Source organism: Phaenicophaeus curvirostris, chromosome 1 (genome assembly GCF_032191515.1).
Source record: "Phaenicophaeus curvirostris isolate KB17595 chromosome 1, BPBGC_Pcur_1.0, whole genome shotgun sequence".
Taxonomy (NCBI): domain Eukaryota; kingdom Metazoa; phylum Chordata; class Aves; order Cuculiformes; family Cuculidae; genus Phaenicophaeus; species Phaenicophaeus curvirostris.
In genome coordinates this window covers 138,719,099-138,738,489 of record NC_091392.1, presented here as the reverse complement: position 1 = coordinate 138,738,489, position 19,391 = coordinate 138,719,099, and the positions used below count along the sequence as shown (strand labels likewise).

The 19,391-nt window shown below is 40.6% G+C and overlaps 1 protein-coding gene across 2 annotated transcripts in view; it reads right to left on the bottom strand.

Annotated features, from left to right (window-relative positions):
* Nucleotides 1-19,391, bottom strand: part of SLC9A7 (solute carrier family 9 member A7) — a 70,375-nt gene that overhangs the window by 7,693 nt on the left and 43,291 nt on the right. The window contains exons 13-16 of one of the 2 annotated variants that reach the window (XM_069875938.1): nucleotides 13,623-13,682; nucleotides 7,071-7,134; nucleotides 4,804-4,886; nucleotides 1,600-1,705 (exon numbers count right to left, since the gene is read on the bottom strand). In XM_069875938.1, coding sequence (XP_069732039.1) covers nucleotides 1,600-1,705; nucleotides 4,804-4,886; nucleotides 7,071-7,134; nucleotides 13,623-13,682 — 313 coding nt within the window. The remainder of the gene's footprint in view (nucleotides 1-1,599; nucleotides 1,706-4,803; nucleotides 4,887-7,070; nucleotides 7,135-13,622; nucleotides 13,683-19,391) is intronic. The other variant, XM_069875930.1, reaches the window with a different exon arrangement.

Here is a 19,391-nt window from a genome sequence, read left to right as displayed (position 1 = left end):
TGCTGGCTGCCATTAATCACCTCCATGTCCTCTACCATAGCTTCTAGGAGGATCTGTTCCATGATCTTCCCAGGCACAGAGGTGAGTATGACAGGTCAGTAGTTCCCAGGGTCGTCTTTTCTACCCTTTTTTAAAATGGCACAATGTTACACTTCTTCCAGTCACCAGGGACTTCTCCTGGCTGCCACGACTTTTCAAATATCATGGAGAGTGGCTTGGTAACCACATCTGCCAATTCTTTCAGGACTCTGGGGTGCATCTCATCAGGTCCCATAGACTTACATATGTTCAGGTTCTTCAGGTGGTCATGAACTTGATCCTCCCCTGCTGTGGGAGGGGTTTATGCCCTGGTCATCATCTTGCAGTCCCATGACCCAGGAGGGGTGAGGAGAGTGCTTATCAGTGAAGACTGAGTCAAAAAAGTTGTTAAGTACCTCAGCCTTCTCCTCTGTTGATATGATGTCACCACTCCCAACCACCAGTGCGGGTACATTCTCTTTGACCTTCTTCTTTTGATTGACATACCTGTAGAAGCCCTTCCTGTTAGTCTTCACTTCCCTTGCAAAGCTCAGCTCCAGCTGCGCCTTGGCCTTCCTGACTTAATCCCTACACAACCGGGCAGTGTCCCTGTACACATCCCTGCACTGCCTGTGCAGTTCCCTCTTCTTCTTTAGTTTAACCAGCAGGTCTCAATTCAGCTATGCTGGTCTCTTCCCCTGCCTGATTTTCTACGTACAGGGACTGAGCTCTTGAGCTTTATGGGAAGCATCCTTAAATATTTGCCAGCTCTGTTCCACTCCCTTGTCCCTGAGGCCCGTGTCTCAAGGGGTCCTACCGAGTAATTCCTTGAAGAGCTGGAAGTCTGCTCTCCTGAAATTTAGGGTCCCGATTATACTCCTCACCTGTCCCATATCCCTCTGGACCTTGAATTCCACCAGTGCATGATCACTGCAGCCCAGGCTGCCTCTGATCCTAATGTCACTGATGAGTTCGCTTGTATCAGTGACCATCAGGTCCAGTATTGCATCTCCTTGGGTTGGGGGTCTCTGTCAGCTGGAATTATTAATTATTGCAAGACATGGCTATAAAGGCAGACTACTGACCTGCTAGACTGAGATAAATAACTGATTAACAGTTTCTAAAACATGATCTCAAAATTCACCGTGGGAACAATGAAGGGAAGCTCTACCAGATTTCCTTCTCGCGTGGGTAAACGTGTCTGTGTCTTCTCTGAAGGAGACCTCAACCTTAGCAGTAACAGTGAAAGAATCTTGTCCAGAAGTGTTGAAAAGGGAATTAATATTTTGAAGTCATGCACTGAACTAGTTTATTGACTAGGCCTGCAATTTTCCAATATCCTTAAATATTATTTTTGTAATGTAGTATTTGAACAAAAAGATTATCTCTGATTTCTACTAACAGGAGCTGTTGCCTCAGGGAAGAGTATCTTCCATCTTTTCTGCCCAGGGCAAAACAGCATTTTCTTGCAGTGTGTATATTAATCATACCAACCTTTTGCCTAAAAAGAAATAAAAACTGCTTTGCCTAAGTTAAACATATAAAACGCAAAACACAGAAGTATAAAGTCATTCTACTTACATCATAAACCTGGGGACTTGTCAGACAGCGAGCTATCAGGCCACACCAGCTGGGTAGAGTTGTGGTCAACGGAGGGCCACTGTGAGTGAGAATTGGCTTTAAATAACTTAAGTAGTTAAGGAAAACACATCAGTGCTTGAAAATCACTATTAAAAATAAAAAGACAATTGTACATAAATGTGGTTCTGCCTTTGATCTACGTGCTGCTCAATAATTGTATATAAAACATCAATTGGAAAAAAATGAATTTTTAACCAAATACATGAAAAACATCTTCCCCCAACATTTTTCCCTTGATTCTTTTAAGGGCAGTTTATTTACCTATGCATTTACTGCAAGGGAACCTCTCTTCTAAGTTTCAAACAGTTGCAATATTTCCAGCTTTTGGACTCTCTGGAGCCCAAATCAGCAGTTACAAGTGCTGTACTGTTAATACATCCAAGGGTATTTCTACTCTGCAGATGGGAGCATGGTGTTGAGGTTGCAAGTTAGAGGTAATGTGGCTCGACACTGAGAAATAAATACATACTAACCACCCAATGTCCTCCAAACAATTCAGCCACCTGAACTCATCCACTGCTAGCTGGTCATTTAGCCTCAGAGATGCAACCAGAGATCTTACCCTGGTAAGGCTGAAAGACATCTCTGCAGTTCACACGTAGATACCACACAGCCTGGGAAAGGCAAAGGGAAAACTGTATGGCAAGAACATGTAACAGTGTGGAGGAAAAGCTTCTGCTCAGGTAACGCTACCTAGATTACTTTAAGGGGACAAGGGGCTGGGAAAGAAAGGTGTCTTCACACGTCTTTTATAGGTCTGCCCCCAGGTAAGTACATAGTTGTTCATACTAGTACTCCAGACTGATGATATGCCAGAGGAAATGCTCAGCAGTCAAAAAGTGTGTTCCTGCTACAGAGCAGTATGCTGATCTTGACTGGCACAAGAACAGAGCTCAGGTGGAGAGTGCTAAGACTTCCAAACATTGTCTGAAATCAGGACCACAGGGTTTCAGGTTGAGGTTGTTTTTTTTTATGTTGGGTTTTTTTGAGTTGATTTTTTTTGTTCTTTGTTTTTATTGTCTGATTATTTTAAATGTAAATATATATTGCAGATAGTCTAGTTGCTTTCTTAGGTCTCTAGGCACAGAGAGAATCAAGTCCATTTGTGAATATAACAGTTCCCTCAATTCTCTCAACAGATCAAGGTGCTTAGGGGAAAGAGAAGGTTAAAAAAGGGCTGCTGTAGCAGAGATGTATCCTTCCCCTTTAGCAGAGCCAGGCATAGCACGTTTACTTGAGCATATAATGGCATGATTATGCCAGTGCAGAGTTATGTTTCCTCCTTCCCTCCTCCAGCAACAGTGCAGCTACACCCAGTCCTGGAAAGAAATAAACTTTTCCCAATCACACTAACCTATCAGTCTCTGCGTTTCCCTGTGGCAGAGAGGCACACAGCAACTCAGTCATAATAAAACAAACCCACTAAAAAACATCTGGTACTTCATGGAAGTTGCCATTTCCTTCATGTTTAACAATCGTGGGTGAACCTAGGGAACAGCCCATGACATTAAATGAACTCTACATTCCACAGGAATGTAGTTCCTGCTTATCCATCTGCATCGTGCTCCGTGGATAGTAGCCAGCAGAACACGCTGCCAAATGCATCTTATTCACATCTTTTTCAAGTTAAGTTCCCTTGCAAAGAGTGAGTTTTGAGGCAATCTCATTTTTTACTCACAAACCAAATGGATGCATCAGCAAAACATATTTTGACATCTAGCCATAGGTACAGAGGCAACAATTCCAAGGATCATCCCTTATGTGCAGCTTAAATCCACACAGCTGTTTATCTGAATACCTCCTTGCAAGAGGAGGAGCAGAATTTTACCTCTAAGATACAGCAAGACACCTCTGTCTCTGGATGCCAAAGTTACCTTGGCACAAACTTCACACACACCTTCCCTAAAGATTGCTAGTCACCACTGAAAGAGCAAAAGGATAGCTCTGCTTCCTTCTTAAAAAGACAAAATAGCAGCCAGCCACAGCCAGACCCTCCTGCTCTCTTAACAGAGAAGTTTTTGTTTGCTTTTAAATAACAAGCAATGACCTCAATATACTTTGACATCAGCCACTACAATCAGAGGGTTAACTTGAAATTACTAACATTTATGAATATTTAAACTAGTGCATACACTCTTTTCTGGGCTTTGTCCCAGTATTACTACGTCTGAAAGCATCAGTCAAACAGATTTTATCCTGAACAGGCAAATGCTATTATAATCTAAATGCTTTCAACACTACACCTGTGTTTCCCTGGGTGGGAAATCTTGATGCACAAGGCATGAAACCAAACTACTGTGCTCCAGCCAGGCCGGCAAACTCTCATCAACCAGTGGCCAAGAACGCCAGTGAAAAGCCTCACTTCTCAGACATAAGCTGCAACAAGATCAAGGCTCTGTCACAGGTATTTACATGTATTTAATTGCCCCAGAAAATCCTAGGAATCAGGAAATGAAACTTCTTTGAATTTCAGGGTGTAAGTGACTTGCCATCGCCACAAGATTATCTTTGCCATTTTCCACTGAGTAAGTGTAAGCTGTTAAGGAGGGGCACCTGTATGTTACACTGATTAAGAGTATGCTAAGTAGATTAAAAAACCCACAAGCATGAAAGACAGGACAGCTACACACTCTGTTTAACCCCTCTACGAAGTTGTGGATATACCAAAGTCAATGAGATTTTTCGATCCGGAATTTCCTATATCAAAGATGGCTTTCCAAAGAGGACTTCATCGGAAAAGCAGATGGGTCTTCAGAACAATGAGTGTGGGCTTCGCCACGCAGAATGAAGTGGAGAACTAATTTGTGCTATGAGCATCAGTGAAAATGAGAATGGATTAATGGAACAAATCAGAGGATCTGAAATACTTAATTGGCTGCCTTCTTGTTTAGGAAGGTACTTCAGCTCCTAGAACTAACTGATTTTTGTTCTCCAGCAAATGTGACATACCATGTATCAAAGAAAGGCAGGGTCCATCTTCTGAGTGAGTGATTTCAAGCTTTGGTTCTGTGCCTTGAACCTGTCAAATACTTGATATTTCTCCTGTTTGATTCTTTCAAGTGTTTAAGGCTATGTATGGGTATGTGGAAAGAGAAAAGTGAACATTTCATGCCTTCAAGCTAAGCCGTGTTTTCGAAAGGATACTTGTGGTCAAAGCTATACCATAGCCTGAAGAGCCAAGCACTTTCCTGCTTTGTCCTGTTCCTTCTTTCCAAGTCTGGGCCATCCTAAAAAGAAGATAAAAACACATTCAATTGTTTCAGGGAAAAAACAAGTCCAAAAGTGACAAATTGCCTCACTGATGTTTCATCTTCATCTTCCTCCACAAGTAAATGAACTGGAATAATCCAGACCAATCCCCATTCATTGCTTGGTTGGCTTCCTTACCTCTACATCTATTTGAGGTTCTTTCCTTAAGCCTGTTGCTTCCTTGGAAGAACAAGAGAATTTACTATATCTGATAAACTCTCACAAATCTGATGAAAAATACCACGTTTAAAAGAATGTGCTTAAAAATCACAATTGAGGGAAGTCATGCAAATTTCTAAGTGCTAGATCAAGCTCAGATACATCTAAGACTGCTTACTGTGTTAAATACAATCCCTTTACTGGCTGTGCTGCAAGTCATGACACCAGCTGGTCTGCAGCTGCATTTGTTTTTACTTTTCTTACTGTTTTGAGTTGGCTTTTTATTTTTTTGGCCAGAGGCCAAAGTTAAACACTGGAAAACAGATGAAGTGAGAACGCCTTGTATGAATCATCTTCCAAACTACTGGAAAAGAACAAGACAGGATTGCCTTGTGTACTTCTGATGTGCAAAAATCCATGATAAATCAAGAGTACATTAGTACATTTTCACTCCCAAATGACATATTCTCTTTAACTGACATACTGCTAATCTTAGCCTGGTGAAAGGAAGAGGAATCAAAAGGGAACTGACTAATGGAGTCTATTAGGAACGCAATGCATAGCTAAAGAGGGAAACAAATGGATAAGTGCTCTATGTTTATGTGGGAAAAAGGCAAACAAGTTATTTCCACCCAGACACTGAATGAGGACAAAATAACTATGCTCTTTTTCTTGTTAAAGAAATTCCTCAAATACTGACAGGCTCAGTCTGAACTGGCCAAAGCCATATTACCATGGTACCACTTCCTAACCTTGGTTTTGCACAATAGGACTGTGGTTTTCATTGTAGGTGTTTGAGGCCTGGCTCTCTGGTTGCTTCCAGACAGCTACAAAACCAAGTTCATCCTTTTGGCACCTAAACCCACCATTTCTGAATCTATTTTGTGTGCTGACACAGGCTTCAAGAGAGACCTGTACAACCTGGGACAAAAAAAAAAAAAAAGGAAGGAGAAACACTAATAAGAAAAGCTGATCCCAAATACAGCAAGTATCCCAAGCATGTTTATGTGACTTGCCTGCACACCAGCATCATACAGCCTGAGGTTTACAAAGCAGAGTTCACACACTTGCACCCTAAGCATCCTCTGGGTCCGAAGTCATCTGTCTTTTCTGCCATTGGACTTCCTCTAGCAGGTTCCTACATAAGCAAGCAGTTGTGCTGCTGAACAATTAATGTCAAGCAGTACTCTGGGAGAGTGTAAACGAAGGTCTGGACAGAGGAAGCTCCCAGTTAAGCCTCAGGAAATGTTGGGCTGTGTTTTGCTTCCAGGCCTTTTACTCCTCCTGTGAATTCACTCTGTTTATAGATAGGAAACCTGAAATTTCTGCTATGAAGGGCATTATTTTGATGGTGTTGTTTGCCATTAGGATATTGCAGGGGAAAAACAGCCAACTCTTGGGTTGTTACTGATAGAAAAAAAATATCATAGTAAGCTGCACTAGAGTCAAAGGATCAGTTTACTGAACATAAATGACAATTTTCCAGTGCTCCTTTTGCATATACAGGTGGTAGTAGTACAAGCAAGATCCAGCTGGTTTGTGATAGGGTATACGGGACCTGAGACAGGATTAGTAAACTTAATCTTTGATTCTAAGTGAGTCCATGGGCCAAAATTTGGTATCAATTACTGAACAGAAGCCAAGAAGACTATCTCTGGGTCAGTCTTAGGGAGGACTGTTTATGGTGTAACCTGTTAAAAGCAACCGTGTTGGGTGGGTGGGGGAAGAGGAAAGCACATTGTTAAATAGAGTGTATTAGTAGATTGGGAAGGTTTTGATGCCTTATATGTATGCGTACACAAAAATTTGTACACTGCAGCCTTACATCCCATACCACAGAATGTTTTTCAGTGGGCATTATTTGAATATTATAATGTAAAATGCATTACTGACTTGCCAGCTAGGAAAGAAAGGTTTTATTCATTCACATAGCTTCTGCAGTTCTTGATCGTCTTAGTTATAAAATAAGATCAGCCTAATAGAGAAGTTATGTAATTACTTACTCCTTGTAAGACTTGAAAGCTGTCATTAGTAGGTGGAGGATCCTGATCTGGGTCAACCCCAACCCTACAGAAACAGCAGGAAAACAAAGCAAGTGGTGTTACTGAGGGTTACAAATGCTGTAAGTTTGGCAGAATGCATTTTAAAAGCACTTTAAGCACCCAGCAAAGCTGCATTCAGAGAGGTTATAAGAATAGTTTAGGAAGAGCTGTCCATTATTCCCCTGCAGTTACATGGCTATAAAAAAGATACTTCAAGCAGCAACTACCTGTAGACAAAAGCTTTCAGTCCATCCTGACATCAACTTTAACTGCTTACCTTTGATGCCAATTCTTTTAGGGCACTGGCAAATACTATTTTTGGCTTAAAAGATGAACTGTGGGTGAAATCCTCTTCAGTGGAGAACATCCCTTGTGTCCAGACACAATAAACCAGAGACAAAGGATAAGCCCAGCCTAAATATTTGACACAGCAAATAACTTACCTGCCAGATAGGCCTGAGAATGTCTTAAATTGAAAAAAGCTCCACAGCCCCAAGTTTTAATGCAATGAGTGAAGCAACAAAAATACTTTATAAAGACTTGTAATATTAATTTGCTGCCAGTTTCATTCACCTAACACAGAACGGCCACAGTGGATTAACAATATGTCTGTCCAGTTCAGCCTCCCACCTGAGGGAGGATCTCTATAATAAGATAATGGATGATTATAGAATAATAAGAAACTGTATACTTGCTTTTGCAGTTACTTTTTGCATCTTACTACTGAACCATCCTTTCACGTAGTGCTCCCATTGAGGATGGGTATTTAATACTTGCAGTTATGTTAAGGTTTTTCTGGTCTGGTTTGGGGTGGCTATTTGTTAAGATTAGACTTGTCTGTTTTAAATCCTATTCACGCCTTAATCACTGTGCTCTCTTGTAGAACTCAGACCTTCAACCTCAAGCATTGCATAAGGCTGTAAGTCTCAAACATGTTATGTTTCAGTCCTACTATGTTTCAAAGTAAGCGTAGGAAAACACACACAGCAACAAAAGCATATTGTCTGAAACGGATAACTTCTTCATCTCCCTTCTCTTGGAAGGGACTAAGCTGGTTTGCTGTAGTTTCTTTGTTACCCAGACTTTGTGTCTGCTACTTCTAGCCACAGTATTTACACAACATGCCTGAGGATCACCAGAAACCAACAGAACCTTGCTGGTAAGGCCATATAATTTGCGTGTCCTGGGGGCAATGCTCGCATAAGGTAAGCAGTGATCCAGGCATGTTTTGCCTTCAGGCACAGAAGACTGTATGGAGTAAACTGAAAGGGAACAGCCCTTTCTAATGGAACAACAGAAGAAGAAAAGTAAGCATTGAACTGAAGCTTTAAGTCATTCTTGTGGACTCACAGCTAATCCAAGTCCTCATACGACAACATAGTTCAGGGAAAGTACAGAAGGCCACTCTTAGCTTGCAGTAGCTTCATGTAGGGCTAGCACTGACCCAGTTGTCTACTTGGATTTTGTACCAAGTCTCTTTTCTTTCTCCATCCCTTCCCTTTTCCAAATGCAGAGTCATCTTAACTGTTCTGGACATTTTTCCTGGGAATTTGTTGGCACTGCTTTTTAGTTCAAGACTATAAAGCTTTACCAGTTTAAGGGAACACGGGACAGACAGACCGGGTACTAGATTGAAACAAATGCTAAAATAAAATGCCACACAAGAGCTCTGAAAGGTTACGAAGGCTTAGATGTTACAGCTTAGGCTATTGCTAAGCAGCGAAGACGCACTAAGAAGGGTTTTCTGCAGACAAACCAGTTACATAATGAAGCCTCATGCAGAAAACTGACAAGTAACATCAGGAAACCCACTCAGTGTGATGCTGTATATAATACTGCACATTCCTTTTATGTGTATTTATGAAGAAAAATACTTGTAGCTTTCCAAACTTCAGCTGCCCATCGGGACAGTTCAATGCACTACGCACTACCACACTTAAGTTAGCTGTGCAACTGGAAACAGGCACAGGGAGTTCAAGAAGCTCATTCCAGAAGATGAACATAGCTTGCATTCCTTAAATAGCTTTAATTCACTGGCCTACCCATTCACTTCAAAGTACATAAGAAATCAAACAATTCAGAATGCTCAGCTTTTACTTGACTTTCAAGGTAGCACATTCTTTTGGGGGGGCCTGTGGAGAGGGTGGATTTTAACTGCCCTTAGGTATGGGAAGGGGGTTTCGTGGACTACGAAAGCAGGATGACCACACTGGTCAGTGAAAAGTCATGATACATCATGGGACAGGTGTTTGGGTTCACTGATGTCATGAAGAGCAAAAAGCACCTTTCTGTATTAAAATGGTTCAGCTTTCAGAAAAATATTCTTACCACAGACATCACTTAATACTAGGATGTGTCCCTACCCATGGTAGGGGGGCAGTTTGGAACAAGATGATCTTTAAGGTCCCTTCCAACCCAAACTATTCTGTGATTCTACTAAAATAGTACACAGACTCAAACTTGAAAGTTTCTAAAGGTTTTCGAAGTTCTTCTTCAGAGGAATTTATATTTTGAGTACTTCTAATTAATTCCTTTTTTTATAGATCACTTTTTAAAAGTTTGTGTTTCAAAGTGTATCCTCCAGTTCACAGATTAACACAAAATAAATTATTATTTTGGATTCCCACTATTACTTTATCTTTCAGCCACCATACTGTGTGCCTTATCCTCTACTCTAAAGTGAACTGTACAGAAAACTTTTCTTTTTTTCCTAGCAAGTCTGCCTGCTTTAAGTTTCAAGGTGTAGACGTGCCGATCTCATGACAAGTCTTATATTTTTTGCAGGCCCTGCCCCCAAATTTCTAAGAAAGTCTCACCTTTATCACCTGAAATAAACAACAGAAAAATAATAAAGTGTCTCCCAACCTCCTTTACAGGGAACAGAAGCACAGAAAACATTTAGTTACTTATTCCTTTTTTAACTACTTCTATAACTTAAAGTAGAAGGAGAACTGTTGGCATGTATGTCTTCAACATATATTTTTTCTGGTGGTTAAAAGAAAACATCTATTTCATATCCTTAAATACATTTTAAAAGCCTCCTGTACCTTAAACTTGCTGTAAAGGTCAAGGCCAGTTTTAGTTTATTTAACCAGTTTTTAAATTAAGAAATATTCTAACTGGATTGGCTTACACAGACGCCCCCTCAGAGATCAGCGGCACAGAGAGGGGAGCCTCACTAAAGATTCTGGTGCTTTGCTCAAATTCCCTAGCAGAAAGGCAGACGAACAAGCTCTGGCTGAACACAGTGTTTTGTTGAAGAGGCATGGTCTACATGATGGGTTCGCAGAGGGGCACGTCAGACAGCCAAGGCCAGGGCAGCACAGATGCCAGAAGCATCTTTCTTTTCCACTCCATGCTTTCTGCAAGCCTGTTGCAGCAGTTGTGTGTGGATGCCTGGGGGAATACAGTCGTAATTCAGCAAAGTAACTCTTAAAAAGCAGATGTCAGATGAAGAATATGAGCAGTCTTTCAGCACAGTTTGCTGAAAAATCCACCTATTGGGTTGGTGCAAAAATAATGACCATTTTTGTCACTGTAAACTGTGATGCTTATTTTGGATCAAACCTTTATTTAATTATATTCATGTAGTGTACCATTTTAACGTGCTAAATTTGCTCTGCTTTTCTGTGCTAATGGTTTTGCTTTCACTGCTTGTTCTTTTTTATAATACACTGTCAAATTAAAAAAGGAAAAAAAAGGAAATCTGAGCAATGTTGTTGTACAAGGTCAAAATGGGACATAAAGCAGCAAAACTGCTAAGAATATCAACAAAGCATTTGGCCAGGGGGTTATCAATGAACATATAGCTTGACATTGGTTTCAATTTTGTAACGGAAATAAGAGCCTTGACCATCAGAAGGGTTGTGCACATCCTTCTGTGATAGATGACAAACAATTGAGAGAATTTTTCACAGAAAGGGTCATTGGGCACTGGAACAGGCTGCGCAGGGAGGTGGTTGATTCACCTTCCCTGGAGGTGTTTAAGGCACAGGTGGACGAGGTGCTAAGGGGCATGGTTTAGTGATTGATGGGAATGGTTGGACTTGATGATCCGATGGGTCTCTTCCAACCTGGTTATTCTGTGATTCTATGACAGTGTTGAAGCAGAACCACAGAAAACAACTCGAGATGTTGCAGAAGAACTAAACATTGACCATTCAGCAGTTGTTCAACGTGTGCACCAAACTGGAAAATCAAAAAAGCTCAACAAACGAGTGCTGCATGAGCTGAATGAAAATTAAAGAAAATTCACCATTATGCAATCTGCTCTGGGATTCTTTCACGCAACAAAAATGACCCATTTCTTGATTATATTGTGACATGTGACAAAAAATGGATTCTATACAACTGATGGTGTTCCACACAGCAGCTGGACTGAGGTGAAGCACAGAAACACTTCCCCAAACCAAAGATGTTTGGTGGTCAACAAGTGGAATCGTCCACTACAACTTCTTGAACACTCACGAAACCATCACAGTAGAGAAGTATTGCCAGGAAATTGCAGTTCTTGGTGCATTCTGTCAATGTTTACTTCCAACATTTGTCAATCAAAAAAGGACCCATTTTTTTCCATGGCAACACCCAATCACATGTCTTGCAAATGACTCTGCAGAAGCTGCACAAACTGGACTATGAAACTCTACTTCCCCCAGCTTATTTTATTCTCCAGAACTCTCTCCCAATTGTTACCACATTTTCAAGCATTTTAACAACTTCCTGCACAAAAAGATTTTCCACAACCAAGCAGCTCAAACCACCTTAAAAGAATTTGTCTGTTCCAAGACTCCAGAATTCTGTGCTATCAGCATAGACTTGTTTCTTGTTGGCAAAAATGTGTAGATTCTAAGGGTTCTTATTTCAATTAATAAGTTTTATTCTAAGCTGAGATCCACCGCTTTAAAGTTGATAGTTAAAAGTGACAGTAATTTTTGCACTATCCTAGTATTTCTTCCATTGGCATCAATTCAGTGTTTGATAGACACCTTAATACTTCTGTACAGATAGTTGCAAGAAATATTCAGTGTAGACAGGTCGGATAATGTTTATTTCTGCATTGGGACACTTATTAGAATTTGTAGGCATGAATATGCTATAGTAAAAATTAATCCAATCTAAGCATAGCTCTTCCCTCCTCCTTAATTACAGAGAATTTTTGTTTTCAAGGCATAAACAGCTTTACATGCTTTCAGAGCTGTGTAATAACTAAGGGACTACCACTGAGTTCCTAACATCTAACACCAAAGCATCATGTTTCCACTCTTAACTGGCTCCTGACCTCCTTGGTCCTTATTCTACAGCTACCATTCCAGCATCAGACATAGGACAGCAGTTACTCAGAGCTGATGCCTCAACTGCTAAGCCTATGTATAATTCAGTAATTTAAGCATGATGGTAGAAAATAGTTGATACACAAAATGTGGAATGCAAAGTGGAAACTAAATGTATGGAAGAATAGTAAAAAAAGCAGATTGAACTACTTCAAGTTCTCCAGTATGTAATTTTAAGAATCATTAGCACTTTAAGAAATCTGACGACATCAGATTTCTTCTGATGCTTCAGAAACCTTTTCAAGGCCCAGCAACACATAGATGACAAGCTACCAACGTAGTAGATTTTATTACAGTCTAGTATATGCAATTACCATGACAATAGCCAAGAATTACTCTAATGGATAATAGTTCTCAGATTTTCTGCACAAGCTAATGTACTGCATCTCTGGCAAGTTTAGTAGTTTGCTGTGAGCCTCTAAGTGTGACAGGATACAGGAAAAACTTACCATTGGTCCATCCCAAAGAGTTTTCTATACATAAATATCCTCTATATATATATATGTATATACACGTGTGTGTGTGTATATCTATATATACACACACGCAGACAAATACCTATTCCCTATAGATGCGAGTTAAAGATTTTTTTTCCCCATCCTCTTTCTCTGTCTGTGTATTATTTCTAGAAACCACCAACCACAGAAGAGTAGGATTCTGGTTTATTCTCACCCTTGCTAGCATCTTCCTATAAAGTAATGTGATAACCCTCACCTTTTCAAATACACCCAGGAAGAGGCTGGGCTAAGTCATCTACAAAATTCCTTTCAAGCTGAGTAGTTATATGAAATAACCCCAAAGAATGCTTAAGAATACCTGTGTGATTAAGGATCATAGGATCATATCCAAGATTTCTTAAGATTTCTCAAGATTTCTCAAGATTTCTCAGCATTCAAAGCTTCCCAGGCCAGAGATGCTAATTTTGCTTCATTAATTACTCATGCACAAAGTTAAAGGAAGCGGTGCTTTGTGAAGTTTTTTTTAAGCCGCAGACATGATCTGTGATCCAGACTCTTCCAGCTCAGAAGAGAACAGACTCAGAATTGAGGAACATCTACAGCATTCTGCAGAGGAGAAGCAGCAGCATGGCACAGTGTAGAAAAAAGAGCACACACTTAGTGTTATAAAGATGAAGAAAGCTAAGCACCAAGTTAATTTGGTATCAAGGAAAGCACAATGTCACCTGGAATACAGCCAGCGGCTTTCACTCATCTCTTCCTCCGATGGAACATGGTCACCAACTCTGGTACAGTACAAGAATGCAACGTGAGTAACAAAATGCTCATGAGATGGTAGGTTTACAGAACTCCCTAATGAAACAAAATAAATCAACAAAAAAAACCCTATCCAATAAAATAAACAAAAAGCATACAGGAATAAGAATGGTAGAACAATGGCAAAGTGATAAAACCAATAAAAATTAACAACAGCAGCACTTTATGATTGAGATGTCCAGGAACATTCTTCAGCTGTTCAGATTCAGGCTGGCAAAACACCTGTATTCCTGACAGGCTACCTCCCTCAAAAAACAAGATTCAATGGCTCTCAAGAAAGCTGCTTCACAGAGACAAAGTTGACCTAAGACATTCTGTACCACTTTGGACCTGCACACGGTCTAAATGAGAAAAAGACGTTAGAAAAAGTCATGACAGGAAACTTAAGTATGTGAGAGGCCATCAACACCGCCTAGCTTCATCAGAGCAGTCTGATACAACCGGCAATATATACTAAATCACTCAGTTTAGCTAACAATTGACTCACCATCTTTAACATAAATAATGTCCAGTCATAGCAGAGTGTGCTTGTACTCTCTGATTTGCCTTTTTCAATTGTACTTAAAAGAAGAAAAACTTAAGTGCAAGCATGTTTGTTTTCTAGTACTTTCCATGTAAAATCTTCAGCAGTGGGTTTCCTTCCTCCTGTTTTTCCATGAAGGCATACTACATGAACTAGAAACTGCCTATGTGAAATAAAAGCCCACTTGATCAGAAAACCACAGAAGCCATTTTACAAAGAGCAGGTGTACACAACCTGATCACAGGCTCACATCTTGACCAACCAAATATTTAAGACCATAGCTCACGCTACAAAGAGCATGCACTCATCTGACTCTCAAACATCAAGGCAAATGTCAGACTTTGGATAGATTTGCTTTTGATCCTTGGTTGACTAGCTCTCTCCCATATCGACATAACACTCCAGGTCAGAGTGCTCTGCTACGAAAGGCCAACGCTGAGATAGCTCTGCATATTACAGCAAAAACTAAAATTAAAACCTGCCCAATAACTTCCCATCTATGACTTCTTTCTCTTTGCTGCATCTTTGCCAAGTTAATATACTGAAGTTTTCCCAGATGTCTGTAATAAGTGCAGCATTTTGGGAAAATCTGAGCTATTTTGGAAGAGTTCAGTTGTTACTCAGAAGATGGCTGAGAAAGAAGACCGTTCCTATTGTTGATTTTTTTTTAAAAAAAGAAACCTCAATCACTAAAAAAAAAAAACCAATCTGGAACTAGGGAAAGCAGTTTCAGGCTGGGTTTAGGGTACCTTGGGTATTCTCTTACTTGACCTAACCAAGATAAGGACTTCTGAAACCGCTTGCTGAGGTTTGCCAGGACTTGGCAATTAAACCCATATCACCCATGTGCTGTAGGTACATCTCAACCCAGCTCCTACAGGGTCTGGGCCTTCTCCACACTGTGTCTCTCTGGTGTGAATTGCTATGTTTCAGAGCACAAAACAAAGATAAGGAAACATCTCCTGTGCTTATTTCCAGACATCCAAAAGAGGAGACAATCTCTTTCCTACTAAGGGAAAGACCCAGAGGGGCAAGGTTGGAGGTTCAGAGGCTGCACTGTACCTCCATTAAGAGAGATTCAAGAATGATAAGAAACTAGAGACTGAGAAAGGAGGAAGTAGACAGGAGAAACTAGATAGGGAAGGATGACTGAAGAAAACAGTACAGAAAAAGATATTACGAAAGGAAAATCCCCCACAACAGAGGATAAAGTGCCTGCGTCTCCATCTGCCCTTGAAATGCAGCACAGAGCAGCTAGAAGGCAGTGAGGGATCTAAGTTATAGAATAATGGAAACAGACTGCAAAAATAGAAGGACATGATCTCTTATCAGACATCACCTGACCCACACCAGTCCCAAACATAATGCAAGGCTGGATTGCAGCATCAACACTCTCCTCCTGCCATCTCAGCACATCAAGGCGTGGTATTTAAGAAATGCACATTTTATCTTTGGACCACCCTGGGTAAGATAATACAGTAGAACCTGAGACTGCCACCAAGCTGTCAGTTTTTCAACCATCCCATACAGGTAGGTAGTTCACATGGTTGCTGTGTGAGAGTTCACGTTTCCAGATTTCTTTTTCAGTTTACTCATTTAAAGAAAGGAAAAAAATATCACTAGATAAAAAGCTCTTTAAAAGATTTTATTTGCAAACATAAGTCAGTAAATATCTAAGTTGACATTGTGCAACCTTTAATTTTGTGGCAGAAAGGTATTTGAAATACTTTAAATTGAAAGAAACAATGCTCATATTTAAGATTTAGAAAAAGCTTGCTAAGTATAGCTGAAATTACTTCACTAAAATAAACATGAACTTCCTCATTTGAAGTAGTTTGTGAAGGATTCAAGGAAGGCACTGATCTACGTGTTGCTTCATTCAACATGAAAAGAACCAGGTCAATAACCTCTAATGAAAAAACATAAAAAACATTTTGCAATACAAAAGCTATGAGTTCCCTTTTTTCCTGTGACAGATAAAAAAGTTGGCTATTTTTCTGAAAAGAGGAACTTTGCCAGTGGTTTTGATTTACAGGGCTCTTGAATTTTCTGAAATTGTTAAAACTTCAGGCAGGAAACTGTTTCTTTGTTTTAATTTCAAAGGATGAGACTGTATTTTTAATACCCAATTCATGCCGTAGTTTCTAAGGAACAAAAAATAATCTACTGCTGGAAAAGCATAACTGTTTACCACTCACAAGCTTGAATATGTCTCTCTGACAGACAGCCAAGAAATTCAAACACATGACAACATGGCTCTAACTTCAGTTTCCAGTGTTAATTTTTAACTTGCTCAGCATCAAATGGCAGAAACCAAAAGCATCTAAAGATCCCATCATGTTTTACTTGAATTTTTGTGTTATGACCTCACTTTCCCAACCAGTTAAGTAGTAAACCAAAGTTAAGCCTCTGCTACAAACCACAGGTCCTCTGCTTTAACTGTACATTTAAGCTTGATCAGTGGACCACTGGTAACAAAACCTATCTGGAACAATATCTGCTCTTCTGATTACTTGAGATGTTCAGAACAGAGCAAGAGGAGGCAGAGGCCATTTTTGCCCGTTTTCCTCCTTATACTTCTTTCTACTCTACTAAAACTTCATTTTCCCATTAGTCTCTCCCTTCTTGACCTACCTTTAATGTATTTCACATCATGAATGAGAAGGGACCACCAGAAGCAGAGAAGAAAGCATGCATCCCAATTGCCATGTAATTAACTGTATGGCCAGAGGCACGTGTCTCTGCCTCTGAGCCACAGCAAAGTGATTCAGGTGCTGCCCTGAGTAGCACACAACTACCTCCCTGTGAATGCAGTGGCATCAAGCCAAGCTTAAAGTCTTGGTAGTCTTAAAGCTCTCTGGTATTGTTCTACTTAAATAGTGCAGGCAAAACCTTAAGTAAGGCCCTTTGGTGGTGTTGTCTGTCTTAGCTCTTCCTAGCCTATTGAACCTGCCTAGTTCAATAGACATAAACACCTGCAGATCCTCAGCTCAGCCCATTACAGCCCAAATTAACTGTTGAATGGAGCACCCAGAAGCCCCACTTGATGGGCAGACCTGTACCCGCAGGATTACAGTAATGTCACCCTGCTACACAATGTCCAGACAAGCTAATCCAGACCAAAGGGTCAAGTCAGCTTGGTCAGCTCTTTATTAAAGTAGGTCCTTGTCTTCTCACCTCCACAATGCAGCACAGCCAGTTACTTCACGAAGACTTCGTAATGATTGATTTGTTTTCCATCTTTTCTTCCATGAAGGCCAAAGTCAACCATGACATAACTATTGCGACGCTCCCATGAGAGCTGGCCTTTTAGGAATCCTCACAGATCCTGACATTTAAGTCCAAGACACACTGCTAAATAATCCTGTATGGGAGCACTGCTTATTCTGACGCATTTGCAATCTAACCTAACACACAAATGCCAGGACTCAGAAAGCATCCCAGACCATGCCAGGGACAAGTTTGCTATTGCACAGCCTCAGGACTGCATCAGCCCTGTACACTGCACTGCTGAGCAAGGCACCAGAACAGTATTTAGTATTCATCTTGGCCTGCCCATCTCTTCCACTGTCTAGAAAGAGAAAAATCAGCATATATGTAAAATTCAGATGGCAACTAATCTGTCTGACCTTACAGGTTTAAGAAAGGAACGGGATTTCTTGCTTTCCAGCAGAAAGGGCTCTGTCACAACAGAGAGTTCTTCACCAGCAGTTTCCATTTCTCCATCAGCTGCCCACGGCTGCCACCTCCTGGCACAAATATGATTTCATGCGATCTCAAACAGTGATGTTGCCATCATTAGCAGAGCAATGTCTTTCAAGGCAGCGGTAGGCAGAGGCATGCAGTTCTCTAAAACACTTCCTATGTAGAATTCCCTTGTTTACACTATATCTTTCCCTTAAAATGGAAGTTAACCATTTATTTTGCATCCACCATGCCCAAAAAACTACATTTAAAAATTACTGCTTACTAGCAAGGGTGGGTAAATCTCAAAAAACACTACAATTAAACACTCAAAGCTATGGTTCAGCTAACTGCCTTTTGGCAGCTGCTCTTCTAGAAATGTTATTACAGCCTTTCCAGTTTTCTGCCTTGTTGGCCACTAATGATTTTTGCAAGGATAGTGTACCTGAAGGGCAAGCCTGGAATGGATAGTGTGTTAGCCCTTTCTCCCTTCAGGGACAACCCATCAGCCAGACTCATCGAGTATCATTATTGAACTAGATTAGTCCTGCTAAGTGACTAAGTGCAACTTCTTTGAAGATGCTACAAACTGCTTCCCAGGCTTAATCGGGGGGGTAGGAGGGGTGGAAAAGGAAATAAGAAAAGCTGCTACCTCAGAATTAGTTTCTAGTTAGCCGAGAGCTGGGCCACATGCTGGAATCCAGTCCTATCCTACTGCTGATAAGTGAAGGAGTGCTGAGACAAAAGTATTGGTTGACTGTGTTCATAACCTGCCTTCTGATACAGAATTCCTCTTCACTTAGTTGTTCAGCGGCACATCCTGTCCCTTGCTGGATGATAATGTTTGAAGGAAATAACCAACCATGCTCCCTCAACAAAAAAAAAGATGCAGACAGCAGGGAAGAAGGCTCAGAATGCCAAAACCTTTGAGAAAGCTGCAAGAGTCAGTTTTAATTACATGGTTGCAGACAGGCTTCAGAAGATGCTTTGGAACCCACTCAAGAGGAGGGCAGACAGCTCTCACATTGGCCATCATAGAAGCTGCAGGCAGATCTCAGCAGACTTTGCTCAGCCATTATGAGTAGACTGTAAGAAGTGTTCTTATCTGCATGCTACTGGCCAGTACCTATTCCAGGTATCTGGTTAAAGGCATTACACAGCTCTCGCATACGAGGAGAAACCAAGCCAGGCTGGGCTTATAAATACTGTTACGATGTGGTATCTCATGATCATTAATGACACAACTGCACTGGAATTGGTTTTGTTGTTGACATCACAGCAGGTGTTGCATAACCTATTTTTAGCAGCTTCAGAGATCCTGATACATGGAGGCCATGCCTCTTTCTTTCGTGCTAGTCAAACATTCGAAACTTGCATTGAAAGACAATTTTGTTTGGCACCAAAAAAGGAAACTGATTTCCCAATATTTGCTGTTAGACACAACTCACTGTAATGCCTGGCTAGGGTTGAA